General features: G+C 35.4%; 1 protein-coding gene across 3 annotated transcripts in view; it reads right to left on the bottom strand.

Moving 5' to 3' along the window:
• APLF (aprataxin and PNKP like factor) overlaps positions 1-19,509 on the bottom strand; it is an 82,844-nt gene that overhangs the window by 51,232 nt on the left and 12,103 nt on the right. For 2 of the 3 annotated variants that reach the window (XM_019440534.2, XM_019440517.2), the window contains exons 2-3: positions 17,399-17,470; positions 6,893-7,065 (exon numbers count right to left, since the gene is read on the bottom strand). In XM_019440534.2, coding sequence (XP_019296079.1) covers positions 6,893-7,065; positions 17,399-17,470 — 245 coding nt within the window. The remainder of the gene's footprint in view (positions 1-6,892; positions 7,066-17,398; positions 17,471-19,509) is intronic. The other variant, XM_019440528.2, reaches the window with a different exon arrangement.

The following is a 19,509-nucleotide window of genomic DNA, read 5'->3' as shown; positions in this document are numbered from 1 at the left end:
ATCCTGTGTGTATGAGTAGTCACCTCCCATTCCCTTTCCCTCCAGCCCCTGGCAACCACTAGACTACCTTCTGTCTCTATGAATCTACATTTTCTGCACATTCATATAAGTGGAACTATACAAGTTTTTGTGTAGACAGATGTTTTCTGTCCCATGTATGGACAGAGTGGAATTGCTGGACCACATGTAATTATATATTTAAAATTTTGAGGAACTGTCAGAATATGTTCCCAAGAGGCTGTATCCATTTTACAAACCCACAAGCAGTGCATAAGCATTTCAATTTCTCTACATCCTTGCCCACACTTCTTATTATCTTTTTAAGTATAGTCATCCTAGTGGACGTGAAGTAATACCTCATTGTGATTTTGATTTGCATTTCCCTAATGACCAATCATGTTGAATATCTTCCCATGAGTTTGGATATTGGCCATTTGGATATTTTCTTTGGAGAAATGTCTACTCAAATCCTTTATGTATTTTTTAATTGGTTTATTTGCCTTTTTACTGTTGAATTGCAAAAGTTCTTTATATATTCTGGATATAAATTCCTTATCCGACATATGATTAGCAAATATTTTCTCTCATTCTGTGAGTTGTCTTTCTACAATCTTAATGGTGTCTTAGAAGATAGGAAGCTTTTAATTGTGATGAAGTGCAGTTGATCTACGTTTGCTTTGCTTGTGCTTTTGGTGTTATATCTAAGAAATTACTGCCTAATCCAAAGTCACAAAGATTTACACCTGTGTTTTTTCCTAAGGATTTCATAATTTTAGCTCTAATATTTAGGTCTCTGATCCATTTTAAGTCCATTTTTATATGGTGTGAGGTAGGAGTCTAACTTCATTCTTTTGCATGTGGATATCCAGTTGTCCCAACACCATTTGTTGAGAAGACTATTCTTTTCCCCATTTAATTGTCTTAACAATCTTGTCAAAAATCAGTTGGCCATAATATAAGGACTTATTTCTGGACCCTCAATTCTATTTCACTGATCTACATGTGTTTTTTCAAGCTACTATCATACTGTCTTCATTACTGTAACTTTGTAGTAGGTTTTGAAATTGGGAAGTGTGAATCCTCCAACTTTTTTTCTTCCAACTTTTAGGAACTGTTTATTTTCCATTAACCTTATTTCCATTTTGTTTGCCTTTGTGGAAGAGTAGCTTAAGACCACTTGGTGGTTGTTCCTACCCATTGAGTCACCTGAGCAGTGGGAGCGGCAGACTAGTCTTCAGGGGAGGGCTGAATGGCCCAGTCTTCAGTACGGAACTGCTGAATAGGCACTTGCATACCTTTAGACCAGTCTGCAACTTCAGATTGAGTGGCAGTGAACTTAGGAGCTGAAGCAGTCCATTCACCCTGAAATTCCTCCTTGGTCATAGCCTTTTCAGCAGTGGCCTGCTCTTCCTTTTCAATCTCTTCAGGATCTCTGTAGAAGCACAGATCAGGCATAACCTCCCAATGCTGTTCATGGGAAATGGTTCCAGGCATGCACAGAACTTCCCATCCCCCACATCTGACCCACTGAGTGAGCTCCCTTGTTGTTTCAAGAGATGGCAATGTCAACACAGTGCAGAGGAGAGTCTGTCTTACACACAGCAACGGTAAGCAGGTTAACTTAAGACCCCTCTGTGAAAGGCTGGTGGTCAGCCTTGGGATCAGTAAACACCAGAAGTCTCAGCTCCCAGAAGGCTGCCTGGGTCTGGTTAGGAAGACAGGAGTGAAACAGCCACAACAGGAGTGGCTCCAGCAACAGCAGCAAACTTCAGCACAGCTCACTGGGCAGTATTCCTGGATGATATGACATATCAGCCAGGTTTTCAATGGCAACAATGGCACAAGCCGCCAGCAGAAGCTTCTCCTAGGTTCTCTTCAGATTTATGATGCAGATACCATTACTTTTCCTTTTGTAAATACACTGTTCCATCTGGAAGTCAAGATTGGTGCCACCAAAGTGGATCCTGCTACAAGGAATTTGAGAATATCCTTCTTCTTCATTTGTAGGACATCAAGGGCTCCAGATATTGTGAAAGCTTCCCTTTAAATAATGACAGGAATCCCCCACTCCAGCAGGAAGCTTGTTCCGGTGGCTTTGGGGGATGCTGGGGACCCCTAAGGGCATTCTTGCAGAACAACGCTGTATGAACCCCTCCTTGGGTAGCACAAAAAGCTCTATTCTTCTTTTTTTTTCTTTATTATTATTTTTTTAATGCTTATTTTTGAGAGCATGAACGGGGGAGGGGCAGAGAGAGAGGGAGTCACAGAATCTGAAGCAAGCTCCAGGCTCTGAGCTGTCAGCACAGAGCCTGATGCGGGGCTTGAACTCACAAGCTGTGAGATCATGACCTGAGCTGAAGTTGGATGCTCAATCAACTGAGTCACCCAAGTGCCCCTATTCTTCTTTTTAAAGCCTGTTTTAGCAATTAACTTATTCTTAAATCTTAAAAATAAACTCCAAATTAGAGTTAAATATAAACCATGTATTTTTCATCTTTAATATAAAATATGCTACTAACATAAATGAGCTGGATTTAGAAATAAGTTTTAAAAACCATAGGGGCACCTGGGTGGCTCAGTTAGTTGAGCATCCAATTCTTGATTCATGATCCCAGCATTGTGTGATGGAGCCCTGTGTCACGCTCTGCACGGAGTGTGGAGCCTGCTTAAGATTCTCTCTCCCCCTCTGTCCCTCTCCCCCATCTCCCACCCTCTCTCCCTAAAATAAAAAAAGAAATCATATACGAATTGTAAACATCATAAAAAACACTAAAAATGACGATTACACGTCAGAAATCCAATGTATTATGAAAGTACCTGAAAACTCTAAATCATAAACTGGAAAAAGCTAAAAGTGAAATCAACACCCTGAAAGAAATTTTGCACCAGTAAGCTAAAAGCAGAACATTTAATTTTCAAATATAAAATAACACAATTAATTTGGTTACCCTAACCTAGGCACACGATTACCAAAGCATACACAAAATACTTATTACCTCTTTCAACACATAGCTTGATACCAACAGTACACCAGATACTACTACTCATAATAAATAGCCTACAAAAAGTACAGTGCTGCTAAAGTGGGTTGTATTCTTAACTTTTATCAATACTACAAACATTCAAAGTTTTTTTTTATTTGTTTTTAATGCTTGTTTATTTTTGAGAGAAAGAGAGAGAGAGCGCGAGTGAGCACGAGTGCATGAAGGGCACAGAGAGAGGGAGACACAGAATCTGAAACAGGCTTCGGGCTCCGAGCCGTCAGCACAGAGCCCAGATGTGGGGTTCAAACCTACGAACTGTGAGATCATGACCCAAGCCGAAGTCGAACGCTTAACCAACTGAGCCACCCAGGCGCCCCACAACAAACATTCAAAATTCACTCTTCCCACAATCTGATTTATCTGAGTTACAGCACTGGTCTTTCACGTTAAGGGGACAAGCCTGTTTGAATGGATATATATATAAAATTAAAGTTGACGTATAATACTTTAAGTATGAGGCAATGACTGTATTTTGTTTTACACAGATGTGCAATATTTTCCAGATTTTTAAAAAAGTATATAGGGGCATTTGAGTGACTCAGTCGGCTGAGTGTCTGACTCTTGATTTTGGCTCAGGTCATGATCCCAGGGTAGTGAAATGGAACCCCACATCAAGCTCTGTGCTGAGCATGGAGTCTACTTAAGATTCTCTCTCTCTCTTTCTCTCTCTCTCTCTCTCTCTCTCTTTCTCTGCCCCTCTCCCTCCTTGCACTCTCTCTAAAATAAAAATAAATAAAAATAAATTATTTTAAAAAGCATATAATTCTACTGTGGAAATTTACTGTAACAAAAATATTAGTTCTTTATATTTCTCTGGTCAACAGCTGGTTAAAAATAATGTTCTTTCTACAGTGTGATAAGAGAAAAAGAATAGGAAGATATGTAAAGTAGCAAGCAAAGGTTACTGAATTTAACAAATCAAAAAACATTTCCTCACATAATTTCTTTTCATTCACTAGTTTAAGAATTGTAGATGTAATTTATATTTACTGAAATGCACAGATCTGAAGTGCACAATTTGGTCATTTTTGACAAATGCATACATCCATGTAACCTAAACTCTTATTGAGACACAGAATATGTTCATCACCAAAAAGTTTGCCTGTGCCTCTGGAAATAACCACTACCATCATAGTTTAGTTTATTATAGAACGTAATATAAATGTAATCATACAGCAGGTACTGTTTCGCTTCTTAGAGTAGATACCTCAGCATTTTCTAAATCCACAATCATGTCATCTGTAAATAAAGACAATTTTTTTTATACAAAGAAGTTTCCTTCTTTTTCTGTTTTTTTTTTTTTTTTTTTAAATCATGAACAGGTGTTGAATTCTGTCAAAGCTATTTTTAAGCATCAATTGAAATGACAGTTCTTCAATCTGCCGCAGTGAAATTCATTGATTTTTATATGATAAATCCACCTTGTGGTCTTCAAATTCCATTTGGTTATGGTATATTACCATTTCTACAAATTGCTGGATTTGACTTCTCTATATTTTTATGAGGAATATTGGTCTAGTTTTCTTGTAATGTGATTGTCTGATTTTGGTATCAGGATTATGGAAGCTTCCTAAAATGAGTGAGAATGTATACCCTCCTCTATTTGGAGGAGAAGAGTATAGTATTGGTATTACTTTCTTGAAAGTTCATAGAACTCACTAGTGAAGGTCCTTGTGGCAAATTCTTAAATTGTAAATTCAATTTCTTTAATAAATATAAAATTCATTAGATTTTCTATATCTTCCTGTATTAATTTTGGTAAATTATGTTTTCCCAGGAATGCATTCATTCATTTAGGCTGTCAAATTCACTGGCATAAAGTTTTAAATAATACTTCTTCATTATTTTTTTAAGGCCTGTAAAATCACTAGTGATACATTTATTCTATTTCTGATATTGATAATTTGTATTTTTTCATTTTGTTCATTTTTTTTCTTGGGAAGCCTAAGTTTACCAATTTTATTAATCTTTTCAAAGAACCAACTTTTGGTTTTGTTGATTTTCTTTGTTATTTGTCTATTTTTATTTCACTGACTCCTAGTCTTACTCTTATTTCCTTTTTTCTATTTGCTTTGGCATTAATTTGCTCCTGTCTGCCTATCTTCTTAAAGGAGAAGCACACATCATCGGTTTTATAACTTTCTTCTCTTCTAATACAGGCATTTAATATAAATTTCCCTCTACTTCACCTCACAAATTTTTATGCTGTTTTCAGTATTTGTTCAAAATCTTTTCTTTTTTTATTTTTTAAGTTTATTTATTTTTGAGAAAGAGTGTGTGTGTGCATATGCAGGGGAGGGGCAGGAAGAGAGGGAGACAGAGAATCCCAAACAGGGTCCATCTGCACTGTCAGCTAGGAGCCCAGCACGGGGCTCAAACTCACGAACCATGAGATCATGAGCTGAGCCAAAACCAAGAGTCGGATGCTTAACTGACTGAGCCACCCAGGTGCCCCAAAATGTTTTCTAATTTTCCTTGTGATTTCTCTTACACATGTCAGTTATTCAGAAGTATGCTCTTTAAGTTTGGGGAGATTTTTCTATTTTATTGTTATTGATTTTTTTTAATATTTAAGTTTATTTACTTATTTTAAGAGAGAGACAGTGGGGGAGGGACAGAGAGAGAGACAGAGAGAGAGAATCCCAGGCAGGCTCCACACTGTTAGCATGAAGCCTGACTCAGGGCTTGAACTCACAAACAGTGAGATCATGCCTGACCTGAGCTGAAATCAAGAGTCAGACGCTTTAACCAACTGAGCCACGCAGACGCCCCTGTATTGTTATTGACTTTTAATTTAATACTACTATGATCACAACACACACTCTATACTTCTGTCCATTTACTTCTATAAGTCCAGTTTATGTACTCTATAAAAGCTGAAACAGCAGTAAATAATCTGCTAATGACTGCCTGAACAAAAGTAGTGCATTAATTTTAACTTTACATCAGATGTTTATTGTAATACCTCATTTCCTCAGTTTCTCCATTCTATATTTTCTGGGGTTTTTTTTTCTTTTTTTAGAGAGAGAGTGAGAGAAAGAGCTGGGAGAGGGGCAGAGGGACAGAGAGAGAGAATCTTTTCTCTTTTAAAATTTATTTACTTATTTTGAGAGAGAGAAAGAGAGACAGAGAGAGAGCGCAAGCGGGGGAGAAGCAGAAAAAAAGGGAGAGAAACAATCCCAAGCAGACCCTGCACTCTCAGCTGTCAGCATGGTGCCCTACTTCGGGCTTGAACTCACAAACCGTGAGATCATGATCTGAACCAAAATCAAGAATCAGATGCTTAACCAACTGAGCCACACAGACCCCCTGAGAGGGAGAAAGAATCTTAAGCAGGCTCCATGCACAGCATGGAGCCCAATGCGGGGCTTGATTCCACAACCCTGGGATCATGACCTGAGACCAAATCAAGAGTCAGATGCTCAAACAACTGAGCACCCAGGCACCCCATTTTTCTGTTATTTTTATAAGAAAGAGGAGTTATATGAGTGTAGTCTAAGCCAGAGGTTAATTCGTTAATAAAATTTCAAAAGCTAAAAGAAAAGATTAAGAAAATGTAGTTGGTTTCAAATTAACTATCCTAGTTACTATTAAATGGAAAATACATTCTGAACACATTGGCAAAAGACACACTGCATGTGAGCAATCACTATTGAGACCTAAGTTTCCAGTGTCAAATGTTCTCTAGAGAAATACACACACACACACACACACAAACACACACACACCATGTAACTCCTATATTGCCAATATAGTTTAACCCTAATATGGTTTCTACTGAAGCATTTGTGGATGGCTGAGGAATTAGATTACAAATACCATTACTTAATTTCATCAGGCATTCTTACCTTAAAGTACATTCCATTTCTGTTTCAGAGTGTGTAGAGAAAACACAAAAAATGTATTTGTCGACCAGCAAAGAAAAACTGTCTCCAGGATTCAACCAGCGCCATAGATTTCTCTTCAATGGTAAGAGCTGGCTCTTCTCAGAAGACTGATAAAAACATGGATTTGTGTGTATCTAACAAATAAAAAAGAATATAGTGAAATAACTCTAAATTATGAGAAAAATACAGCTAAATACAAACTGGTCCAAAATTTCAGTATCAAAACAATTTCGGTACAAACTTAGACTTAAAAGTCTAATAAATTTGGCACTTGTAAGTACCATAATCATTATCTATACATAAAAAAGGGAAGAGAACTAAAATATACCTCCCATTTCCCTAGGAATCAAAGAAAGAAGCAAAGTTATCAATTACCTGGTAAAAAACTACTTCTGCTTTGCTTAAGAGGCGCACTCAGACATTGGAAAGAGAAACATGAAAAATAATTCTCAGTATGGAAACTGAGTCCCCTAACTTTCATATCTGTAATTCACTAATCTCTTGGAAATGGCTAGCTTCTTTTATACTTATTTTCTCCTAGTAATTTCTTACTATGATTAAAAAGTGAGCTACTATGAAAAGAGAGACTTTGATCAAGTCTCTCAAGCAAACAACATAGCTTGTTTTGATTGGTTTTGCTCCTCACTGAGGAGTTTTCTAACATAGATTAATACAGAAAAAGAAGCATTAAGACAAAAGGTCCAAAAACAAATAAATAAATAAATAAGCATTGTTGCCTACATGCCCAAATTAAAACAAACACACAACAACAAAAAAAAACTTTGAAAGCTAGAATGAATATAATTTATCTAGTTCTGGCAATTTAATTTCATGAGGATGTGGCCATAAGACCTTCCTATACGTATCTGCAATTGAAAAGATTTCTATTTCTTTTAAATCTGTTAAAAGAATGCCGTGAAATAAAACGTGGAGACAAAGATTAGAGGTAGAAATTAAACACAGAGACTATACAAATTTGGTAGGCAATTATTTTATAGGTCAGAGTTATTTTACAAACTATATACAAGACTTCATAAGAATGGACATGCAATGTAACACCTATTTATGCAACACCATATCGCTAAAAAGAGTTGTGAATGCTTCATTTTTAAAAATCAAGTTATAATTTAAACTATGTTTAGAAATCTTTCATTACAGTACCAACCACCCCTAACTTATCTCTCAAAGTGGCTCTGGCTCATGGCTAGGGTTTTTGAGCGAGGACAAGCCACCAGATTCTGAGCTTGTACATACTGCTGGGCTTGGAAATTCTTCCCTGTTACTCCTCAGACTTTTAAATGAATCTTCCCCTTCCTTGAGTATACCATGATCACCAGAGTCAGGGATGTTAAGTAGCAAGGACAAGAATCAGGATAGAAATATCAATAGCTTCTGCCTGAACCCCAAATATTCTATAAACGAGGTTTGCTTCTAATAGGCTAAGATAAGACCATGCTCTTATTCATTAGTATCTTAAACATTCAAGTGAATCTCTAAACATTAAATAACATAGTTCTAAATAAATAACATAGTTTAAATAACATAGTTCTAAATTTTCAAAGGCTAAGATGTTAAATACAAAGGCATAATATTCTAAAAGTAGAAAAAGTAAAATACTTTTGGAAAAAGAAACTAATTACATTCCTTTAATAAGACATCACAAGCCCAAAGTCAAAACAAACATTCATTTTTCAGTATTTTTTACTCAGTTGAATGCAGTTAACATTTTTTAAAATTTTATTTAAAGTTTGTTTGTTTTTAATTTAAATATGAGATAGTTAACATATAGTATAATAATGGTTTCAAGAGTAGAATTTAGTGATTCATCACTTACATATAACACCCAGTGCTCATCCCAGCAAGTGCCCTCCTTATTCCCCCAACCAACACCCCACCAACAACCCTCAGTTTGTTCTCTGTATTTAAGAGTTACTTATGGTTTGCCTCCCTCTCTGTTTTTATCTTATTATTCCTTCCCTTCCCCTATATTCATCTGTTTTGTTTCTTAAATTCTACATGAGTGAAATCCTATATTTATCTTTCTCTGACTTACTTCACTTAGCATAACACATTCTAGTTCTATCCACATTGTTGTAAATAGCAAGACTCCATTCTTTTTGATCTTCAAGTAATATTCCAATGCATATATGTATCATATCTTCTTTATCCATTCATCAGTTGATGGACATTTGAGCTCTTTCCATAATTTGGCTATTGTTGATATGCACTTAACATTTAAATTTCAAGTGGTCAAATATCAGGTATTTAGCAAATCCAGTCATAGAGAAAGTGGATCAATGTATGTGGCCTATGATCATCTTTTTCTTTTCCTAAAATTGTTCATACAGGGGATTCCAGAACCAAGAGCAAAAACGACATTCCAAGAAATCTAATATTTGGTCCTACAAATTAAACCTAAATAAATATTACTTATTGAATAAATTTTTAAACGGCTTTGAGAGAGAGAGAAAGGGAGTGTGCCCATGAGCCAGGCAGAGGGAGACAGAATCTTAAGCAGGCTCTATGCTCAGCATGGAGCCCAATGCAGGGCTTGATCCCACAACCCTGGGATCATGACCTGAGCCAAAATCAAGAGTCAGACCCTCAGCTGCCTCGGTGGCTCAGTTGGTTAAGCAGTCGACTTCGGCTCAGGTCATGATCTCACAGTTCGAAGGCTCATGAGTTCAAGCCCTACATAGGGCTCTGTGCTGACAGCTCAGAGCCTGGAGCCTGCTTTGGATTCTGTGTCTCCCCCTCTTTCTGCTCCTCTCCTGCTTACACTTGCTCTCTCTCTCTCTCTCTCTCTCAAAAATAAGTAAACATTTAAAAAAAAATTTTTTTAAAGAATCAGACACTCAACTGACTAAACCACCCAGGTGACCCAGGTTTTTAAAATCTATGTCAAATTACATATGCTTCAACTAAAAAGCTACACAGACATGAAGTCCAAAACAAACAGTAGTTTTTTAAAAGTTATAAAGTAGACAAAAATCTAGCAGTATTAAGAAACAAAAAGGGAGAAGATACACATATACACACACACCACACACACATACATTTTGGAATGAAAAGAATGACATTAAATACACACAAAACTTAGTAGAATACTGCAAATACTTCATGCCAATATATTCGTAAAGAAGGCCAAAACTGACAATCATCTTAGAGTATACACCAATTGACTAAAAAAAAAAAAAAAACAAGCACGCATGTGTGTGTGTTTCTTTTGGATTAGACCTACAATGTTTTAACAATATAATCAGTAATTAAAAATCTTTCTAATCTCTCCCTAAACAAGATCCAAATGGATTTAAAAATTTTCTGAATATTCAAAGTCTTCCCGAGACCGGAAAAAGATGGAAAGCTCTCCAATTCCTTTAATAAGATTAAGTTTACTTTGATTCTAAAAGTGGGTAAGGGCAGGCAAAATACCGGCAAACCCAAACTCACAGTAAATAAAAGATATGAGCTACCTATATGAGAAGCATATTTTTGGTAAGTGCCTTTTAAAATATCCATGGGAGTATAAGTGCAAACTTAAATATATTATGCTATAATTTTAGAAGTGGTGCAAAGGATGCATTATCCCTGAAGAAATGGAACTAAATAAAATACAAAGCAGTTTTCTACAGCTTTCTCTTGAAATTATCATAAACATTAAAGAAAGATTAATGTGTACACCCAAAAAAAAATTTCCTCTCATTTTCAATTTTTTTTTTAATTTGGGAAGCCTTGTTTTTCTTTTCTTTCCTTCTTTTTTTTTTTTTGTTTACAAAATGAGCTGTGGAAAAGCTATTGTAGTATTTTATAGCTTTTTTCCAACTACACTCATAATTTCATAGGAGGAAAAACAATCACAGCTCAGGAATTTTATTGCACAAAAGAACACAGTCACCTAAAGATGGATATTTTAAGGATTAATACCAAATGGCAAAAAAATATATTCTTCTGCAATTTATATGTACTTTTAGAACTACTCCCTCAGTCATCCAAGAACCAAAAAGAGTACGATTTTATTAAAATGAAATAAAAGCATTGACAGCTATGAATTTACCCAGAGGACATATCTAACTGCTGGTGATATAGTCATTTACAGAGAACATTGTCGTTTTGCCTTTATAATACATTTTCTCCCTGCTGATACCAGACTGGAGATTAAATTTAAATGACTCACAAATAAGCTAACATCATCTCCTATGAGCTAACATTATCTCCTCATGCACTATTTCCAAGAACTGCTGAGAGCTAGAGTTTTTTTTAAAAGGAAATATTAGAGGGGGGAAAAAAAAGACAAATTCATCCAATTTAAAAGTACAAATTAGTAATTGCACTAATTGCATTCATTCATCATTGTCAAAGTTATGTTTTTATTTGATTGGATTTCTAATTTGAAGGAAAGTAGAAAAAAATTTAATCACTTAAACATAATTTGGAGTATAGAGCATACAGAAAGGATCATAATAAAACATTTGTTATAATTCATTTACACAATTTTACAAAAAACTTTTAAACCATGGCTTCTCTTTCAAAATTTTATTTCAGTTGTACATATAACCTGCTTTAATAGATCAATTTGTGATTGACTACAGAACAGAAGGTAAATGATATTTAGCACATGTTAAGATTAAATGAATGAATTAGAAGTTACTTGTCTATCTCTTTATTTTCAAGACCTTAACATTTCTATTAACAACTATGGTCAGTTTAGAATTTCTCTAAATTTCCCTAAATCACACCTTGATGGTGCAGCTACATTAAGCAGGTGAATAAACAAATACACCTATTTCAAGGAGATAGGCATTTTGTTGCAACTACATTAACATAAACAAGAAATCAAGCATTATATAAAGCAAAGGACCTATATGTATATCACCAAGTCTAAGAAGCAACTTTCCTTCGAATGGTATGGTGTAAATAATTCTCAGAATAAAATTCAAAACCCAATTAAATACTATTCTAAAAAATCAAATTCAAGTACTAGAGTTGTACATTTCCTTAAAAATAAATACATTTTTTTCATGTCCTTTCATGTTTAGTAGTTTGGCATTACAAAAGTAGCTGCATCACATTGTACTATTATTCACTACACCTTTTTCATGTCATAAGTGTTCCATAATAATTTTTAAAGACATAATACATGTTAGATATTATGTGTGGATCCACCACCCAGTTTCAGAAAAAGAATATTAACTTTTTAAAAAAAATTTTTTTAATGTTTATTATTTTTGAGAGAGACAGAGACAGAATGCGAGTGGGTAAGGGGCAGAGAGAGAGGGAAACACAGAAGCAGAAGCAGACTCCAGGCTCTGAGCTGTCAGCACAGAGCCCAACGCAGGGCTCGAACTCATGAGCTGTGAGGTCATGACCTGAGCTGAAGTTGGATGCTCAACCGACTGAGCCACCCAGGCGCTCCAAGAATATTAACTTTTGATGTCCCTTTTGAGTCATCCCCTATCCCATTCTCTTCTTAGTTCACTCAAAGGTAATTATTATACTGACTGTTGTATCTATCACTTACCTAATGTTCTGTATTATTTTGGCACTCAAGTTGATGATCATGAATATACTGTTTATTTTTGTAGAATTTTTAATCTTATATAAATGAAACTATACTGTATATATTCTTTCAATGTTGCTTTTATCAATGTCATGCTCCTGATTCTAATCTATATTTTTCATGCTTTCACTGTAATTTATCTTCACTGTTGTAGTGTATTTCATTAAATGAATATATCACAATATATTTATCAATTCCATTATTGATAGAAATTTATGTTGTGTCTAGTTTCTTGCTATTATATAAATAACTTTGCTTTTCAGGTTCTTGTACACATCTATGCGTGTATGAGATCTGGCTTGTAGGAAATGCACGCCTTCATTTTTACGAAATTAACGTCAAGCTATTTTTCAAAGTGGCTACAACATTTAAGCTCCCACCAAAAGTTTATAACTGTTCTACTTGTTTACATCCTCATCAATACTTGAAATTGTTAGACTTTTCATTTTTGTCAATCTGTTGGGTGTGCAATGGTATCTCACTGCAGTTTCCTTACATTTTTCTGCTTAATAAGAAGGCTGAGTACCTTTCTCATGTTTACTAAACAGTCAGGTTTCCAATTCTATAATGTGCCACTCAAGTAAGTCTTTAGCCCATACTTTGATTGGATTGTTTATCTTTTCTCATTGATTGAAGGCATTTGCTATATATTTTGGATATCATTCCTTTGTCAACTATTTGTGTTTTAAATAACTTTTCCCTGCTATGTTTTTCATTCTCATTATAGTGTTTTGATAAGCAAAGTTTCTTAATTTTAATGTAATCGGATTTTTTTAATCTTTTTATAGCCATTTTAAAACTTCCCTACTATAATGTCACAAAGGTTTTTTCCTATATAATCTAACAGTTCTACCGTCTGACTTTCACATTTAAGCCACCAAAAACTGATTTGTGTGTATGGTTTGAGGCAGGGGGTCTAATTTTTTTCCCCTAAACAAATAACAAACTATCCCAGTACCATTTATTGATGAAAACTCCCCCTCTCCACTGATAGCAGTGCCAGCTCTGGCCCAAATCAAATTCCCACATACATAAGACTGGATCTAAGGGGGCTTTCAGTTGTAAACTTCTATTCAACTGAAGGAACCAAATCATCTTGTGAAGAAAACTCACCAGTTAGTCTTACCTTCAAGAAATTTTTTAAAGAAGAGAATATCAAACGGCAAAGGAATCCTGACTTGGGAAATATAATGAAAAAATAATAATAATAATGCATAGGGTTCAAAGAACCTGAGTTCTAATTCCCACTTAACAACTTGCCGACTTTGTACAATTAGGTATTCTCCACAGGGCCCTGATATTCTAAATTGTCAAAAACAATCCTGCCAAGGAAAAGTTAAAAAAATATTTATCTTTCTCCCATGTATATAAGGTCATATTTACTAGAAAGTTCATAAATTATACTAATAATATTTGAAAGATAAATAAGAACAAAAGTATAATTTTAAAAAACCTTATTACACCAAATTTTAGTTTTATACCTATAATCTAATGAGGAATTTTTTTCTCTAGTTTCTAATTTTGTACCTATCACAGTTTGGTACTCAAAAGACACTTGTTGACTTTAAACAATTGTTTTACAGGAGTATAATCTAATTAAAGACCAAGTAAAGATGAAGAATGCTTTCTAAAAGATATCTTCTTTTAATGGAAAATTGCTCAACTCCCATGCAGAAATCTGACCCACTTCACAAAAGATAAAGTTTAACTTGGGGCACCTGGGTTGCTCAATCAGTTAAGCATCTGACTTCAGCTCAGATCTTATCTCTCAGTTCTTGAGTTCAAGCCCTGCATCAGGCTGTCTGCTTTCAACACAGAGCCTGCTTCAGATCCTCTATCCCCCACTCTCTGTCTGCCCCTCCCTTGCTCACACACACTCTCTCTCTCTCTCAAACACAAAACAAATATTAAAAAAAGGGGCGGGAGACACCTCAATGGTTCAGTCAGTTAAGCATCTGACTTTGGCTCAGGTCATGATCACATGGTTTGTGAGAACAGCTGACAGCTTGTAGCCTGCTCAGGATTCTCTCTCCCTCTCTCCCAGCTCCTCCCTCACTCATACTCTCTCTTTCTCAAAATAAATAAACATTAAAAAAAGAAATTCATGGGCATTTGTCAATCTCAATAGCTCAACATAGGATAATAAAAGTACTTTATGTGTAAAAGAAAGCACTGATGATACAAAAGGCAGTTGTACATATAAGATGAAAATACATATAAATTTTAAATGTTATAAATTTATTTTATATTGTTATATATTTTATTATATAATTTATTATATAATATATATTTATTTTTATATATAATATATGACATATAATTTCATGCCATATTAATTTTACTGCCACAGCATGCAGTCCAAAATAGATGGACTCTCATACACATTTTTTATTCTCCTACACAACTAATTTTTCAAATGAAACATCAGAAACTGATATCCCTACAATATATCAGTACTTAACTATAAAGCAAGCTGTTAAAATTTTAGCCCTCAATAAGAACTTTCAAATTAAAATACAACCCTAAAGAACAAGGTCTAAATTTTAGAAATATTCCACTCTACACACAGATATATAAAAATCTATTAAAATACAATGCTGTAACATTTATTTAAAGGTTATTTACTTATATTGAGAGAAAGAGAGAGAGAGAACAAGCAGGGGAGGGATAAAGAGAGAGGGAGAGGGCTTCAAGCTGCATTACAAAGCTGTAATCATCAAGACAGTATGGTACTGGCACAAGAACAGACACTCAGATCAATGGAACAGAATAGAGAACCTAGAAATGGACCCACAAACGTATGGCCAACTAATCTTTGACAAAGCAGGAAAGAAGATCCAATGGAATAAAGACAGTCTCTTCAGCAAGTGGTGCTGGGAAAAGTGGACAGCGACATGCAGAAAAATGAACCTAGACCCCTTTCTTGCACCATACACAAAAATAAACTCAAAATGGATGAAAGACCTCAATGTAAGACAGGAAGCCATCAAAGTCCTTGAAGAGAAAGCAAGCAAAAAACCTCTTTGACCTTGGCCACAGCAACTTCTTACTCAACATGTCTCTGGAGGCAAGGGAAACAAAAGCAAAAATGAACTACTTGGACCTCATCAAAATGAAAAGCTTCTGTACAGTGAAGGAAACAATCAGCAAAACTAAAAGACAACTGACAAAATGGGAGAAGATATTTGCAAATGACATATCAGATAAAGGGTTAGTATCCAAAATCTATACAGACCTTATCAAACTCAACACCCAAAAAACAAATAATCCAGTGAAGAAATGGGCAAAAGACATGAAGAGACAGTTCTCCAAAGAAGACATCCAGATGACCAACTGACACATGAAAAAATGCTCAACATCCGTCACCATCAGGGAAATACAAATGAAAACCGCAATGAAATACCACCTGACACCTGTCAGAATGGCTAACATTACAACTCAGGCAACAACAGATGTTGGTGAGGATGCGGAGAAAGAGGATCCCTTTTGTACTGCTGGTGGCAATGCAAGCTGGTGCAGCCACTCTGGAAAACAGAATGGAGGTTCCTCAAAAAATTAAAAATAGAACTACCCTACAACCCAGAAATTGCACTACTAGGTATTTATCCAAGGGATACAGGGATGCTCTTTCAAAGGGACACATGCACTCCAATGTTTATAGCAGCACTATCGACAATAGCCAAAGTATGGAAAGAGACCAAATGTCCATCGATGGATGAATGGATAAAGAAAATGTGGCATATACATATATATATGCCACATATGGCATATGTATATGTATATATACATACATACACATACAATGGAATATTACTTGGCAATCAAAAAGAATGAAATCTTGCCATTTGCAACTACACAGATGGAACTAGAGAGTATTATGCTAAGTGAAATTAGAGAAAGACCAATAACATACGACTTCACTCATATGAGGACTTTAAGATACAAAACAGATGAACATAAGGGAAGGGAAGCAAAAATAATAAAAAAACAGGGAGGGGGGGACAAAAACATAAGAGACTCAAATATGGAGAACAGAGGGTTACTGGAGGGGTTGTGGGAGGGGGATGGGCTAAACAGGAAGGGGCATTAAGGAATCTACTCCTGAAACCACTGTTGCACTACAGGCTAACTTGGATGTAAATTTAAAAAAATAAATAAAAATTAAAAAAAAGAGAGAGAGAGAGAGAGAGGGGAGAGAGAGAATCCCAAGCAGTACAAACTGTCAGCCAGTCTCACAAACCGTGTGATCATGACCTGAGTCAAAATCAAGAGTCAGATGCTTAACCAACTGAGTCATCCTGGCACCCCCAATCCGGTAACATTTAAGTAACTCTGGTCACTACCCCACTCCCCAAAAATAAACCATTACATAGTTACAGGCTTCCTTATAGGATCTTATTTGTAATATCCAGTTATGAACAAAATCCTAATTTATACATGAACTGGTGGTCATCTTTCGCTAAAATTCTAACTATGTAAATGTAGCACTGTCTTATGGGAAAAAAAAATACTTTAAATAGTTTAGATTTTATCTCCCAATTATCCTCTGGAAATAAGAAGGATATATTCTGAAATTGATTCTCCATTTGCATAACCTTAGAAAATAAGCCCTCTAACCAGGAGCTGGAAAAAGGTGAGAGACAAAGAGTTAAAATGAGTCATGAATAGGGGCACCTGGGTGGCTCAGTAGGTTGAGCATCTAGCTTTGGCTCAGGTCATGATCTCCTGAGGTCCATGGATTCAAGCCCTGCATTGGGCTCTGTGTTGACAGCTCGGAGCCTGGAGCCTGCTTCAGATTCTGTGTCTCCCTCTCTCTCTGCCCCCACCCTCACTCACACTCTGTCTCTCAAAAATGGATAAATGGTAAAAAAAATTTTTTTTTTTAAATGAGTCATGAATAACATATTTACCGGTTTGATTCGAAGCTGGCCACCGACCACCTCAAGAATTGCATGTCTTCTGGACACTCTCTTGTCTGTTATCTACAGGGGGAAAAAAATAAACATTTCTAATGCAGCTACCTCCATAAAAAAAAAAAAAAACCAGTAACAACAACAACAAAAACCCACAGCAATGTTTCTGAAATTAGTAGGCTACATATCAAATACTCATTCAGCAACTGTATATTAAAATGATTGTCCTCATTGAACAGATAACAAAACAACTCAAGAGATTAAGGGACCTGCCCAAGATAACAGGAAGAATAAATAGCAGACCAGAGACTCAAGCTTGAGATCTAACACATCCCAAAATTTTCATGATGGCTTCCATTCAAGATAGACATTTAGTGGAGATTCTCATCAATAAAACTCATAAAATGAGAAAAAAATGTATACAATGTGTACTTATTAGGAAACTTCTCAAGTACAAGAAATATGTAGCATGTTACAATGACAAAGGTTTTAAAGAGCAGCAGTCTGGTTAAATATAAAGGTGTGACGACCAGGTTTGGGGTCAGGCCCACCTGCACTGGAGCTCTGGGGCCATCAGCAGTAGTTAAGAGAACAGGAAGGTGGGAGGGGGAGTGGTGTAAACCAAATATTTACAGTGAATAAGAGATTATCATTTATGTGTATGTGTGTGTGTGTATAATACAATACATACACATGTTAATTTTAAAAGGTAAAATACATATATTTGCTTCCCCTTTTGAGTCAACATGCTTTAGTTACACACAAGCACTTCTGCATACCAAAGTTTAGAAATGGCTTGTACTTTAAATCTTGAAATTGCCAACTGAGTCTTCCCTGCAGAACTATAAACATGATGGTTAAGACTGCCTTTGTTATTTGTGGTTGATACATAATGAAAATGTTTCAAGCACCAACTTTACTTAACATCATAATTATGTGGCCCATCTTTTGATTACCTTAGTATCTGTATCACTTCAACTCTGATATTAATCATATCAGTACCAAAATTATCAGTAAAAACAGACTACAGCCATGCCCAGTTCAATTAAACTCTTTAGTTACGCAAAAACTTGCAAAAATGTCAAAGTGCCAGGAATCAGTAGTCATCTTTTTTAACCAGAGAGCAGTTTCACATATAAGACTATGACTATATAAAAGTAGTAACATCAAGCATCACAGTGGAATGAATTCCACATATGTGAATTTTTGATCGCTACAGTTGATTTTTAGAACATTTTCTAAAATGAAGTATCTTAAAGGTAGCCCATTTAAAATATATACACTATTAAACTAATAATCTACCAGAGAGGGGAGAAGAAACTCAGAGGTTCCTGTATTCTTTCCCATAATGTGCCTTGTGGACATTATCAGGTGATAACGCACTTTACCATTTATAAAAATGATTTATCATTTGCATAGAACTTTCCCTTAAATCTTAAGATTCACCACAATACTGTCATAGCTATTGTTCACATGTTATGAACTTGGGAATTGAAAGTCTAGAGAATTTAAGTAACTTGTGTAGGCCACTCCTCGAGTAGGTGGCCTACAAATCCATATTCATTAATAAAAATAAATATGTGAGAAAGAGAGTCGTATATGACTCTACATCTGCATATAATCAGTCAGAAATAGTTTCAAGAAATGAAAATTACTCTGCATCAGGGAGTAAGAAATTTCTAACTCTAACTTGGGTAGTAAGATCTCATTGTGAACTGCAATAATACAAATCGATTTTCTAACCGACTGAGTAACAGACTGCCAAATATAAAATCATGGCAAGCAATGATGGTTCCTGTAATAGTCTAGCTTGGGTTTCTTTATTTTTCAAACCATATTTTTGCAGGAAGCAATAATGGACTTTTCCTATCCCAGTCTTTCTTTGAAGGAGGCTTTCCAGACCCCAGCATGAAAAAAATGTATAAAAGCATAACATGACCTCTAGTGGACACATGATTCCACAACAGTGTAATTACATGGCAAGCTGTGCATTTCTATAGTATACCAAAAAAAGTGGTTTTTTTTTTTTGTTTTTAAATGTTTATTTATTTATTTTGAGAGATGGGGGGTGGGAGAAGAAAGGGAGGAAGACAGAATCCCAGGCAGGC

Source organism: Panthera pardus, unplaced genomic scaffold (assembly GCF_024362965.1).
Source record: "Panthera pardus isolate Hobbes unplaced genomic scaffold, ASM2436296v1 HiC_scaffold_25, whole genome shotgun sequence".
Taxonomy (NCBI): domain Eukaryota; kingdom Metazoa; phylum Chordata; class Mammalia; order Carnivora; family Felidae; genus Panthera; species Panthera pardus.
The sequence above is the reverse complement of the archived record's forward strand: the minus strand, read 5'-3'. Positions and strand labels throughout refer to the sequence as shown.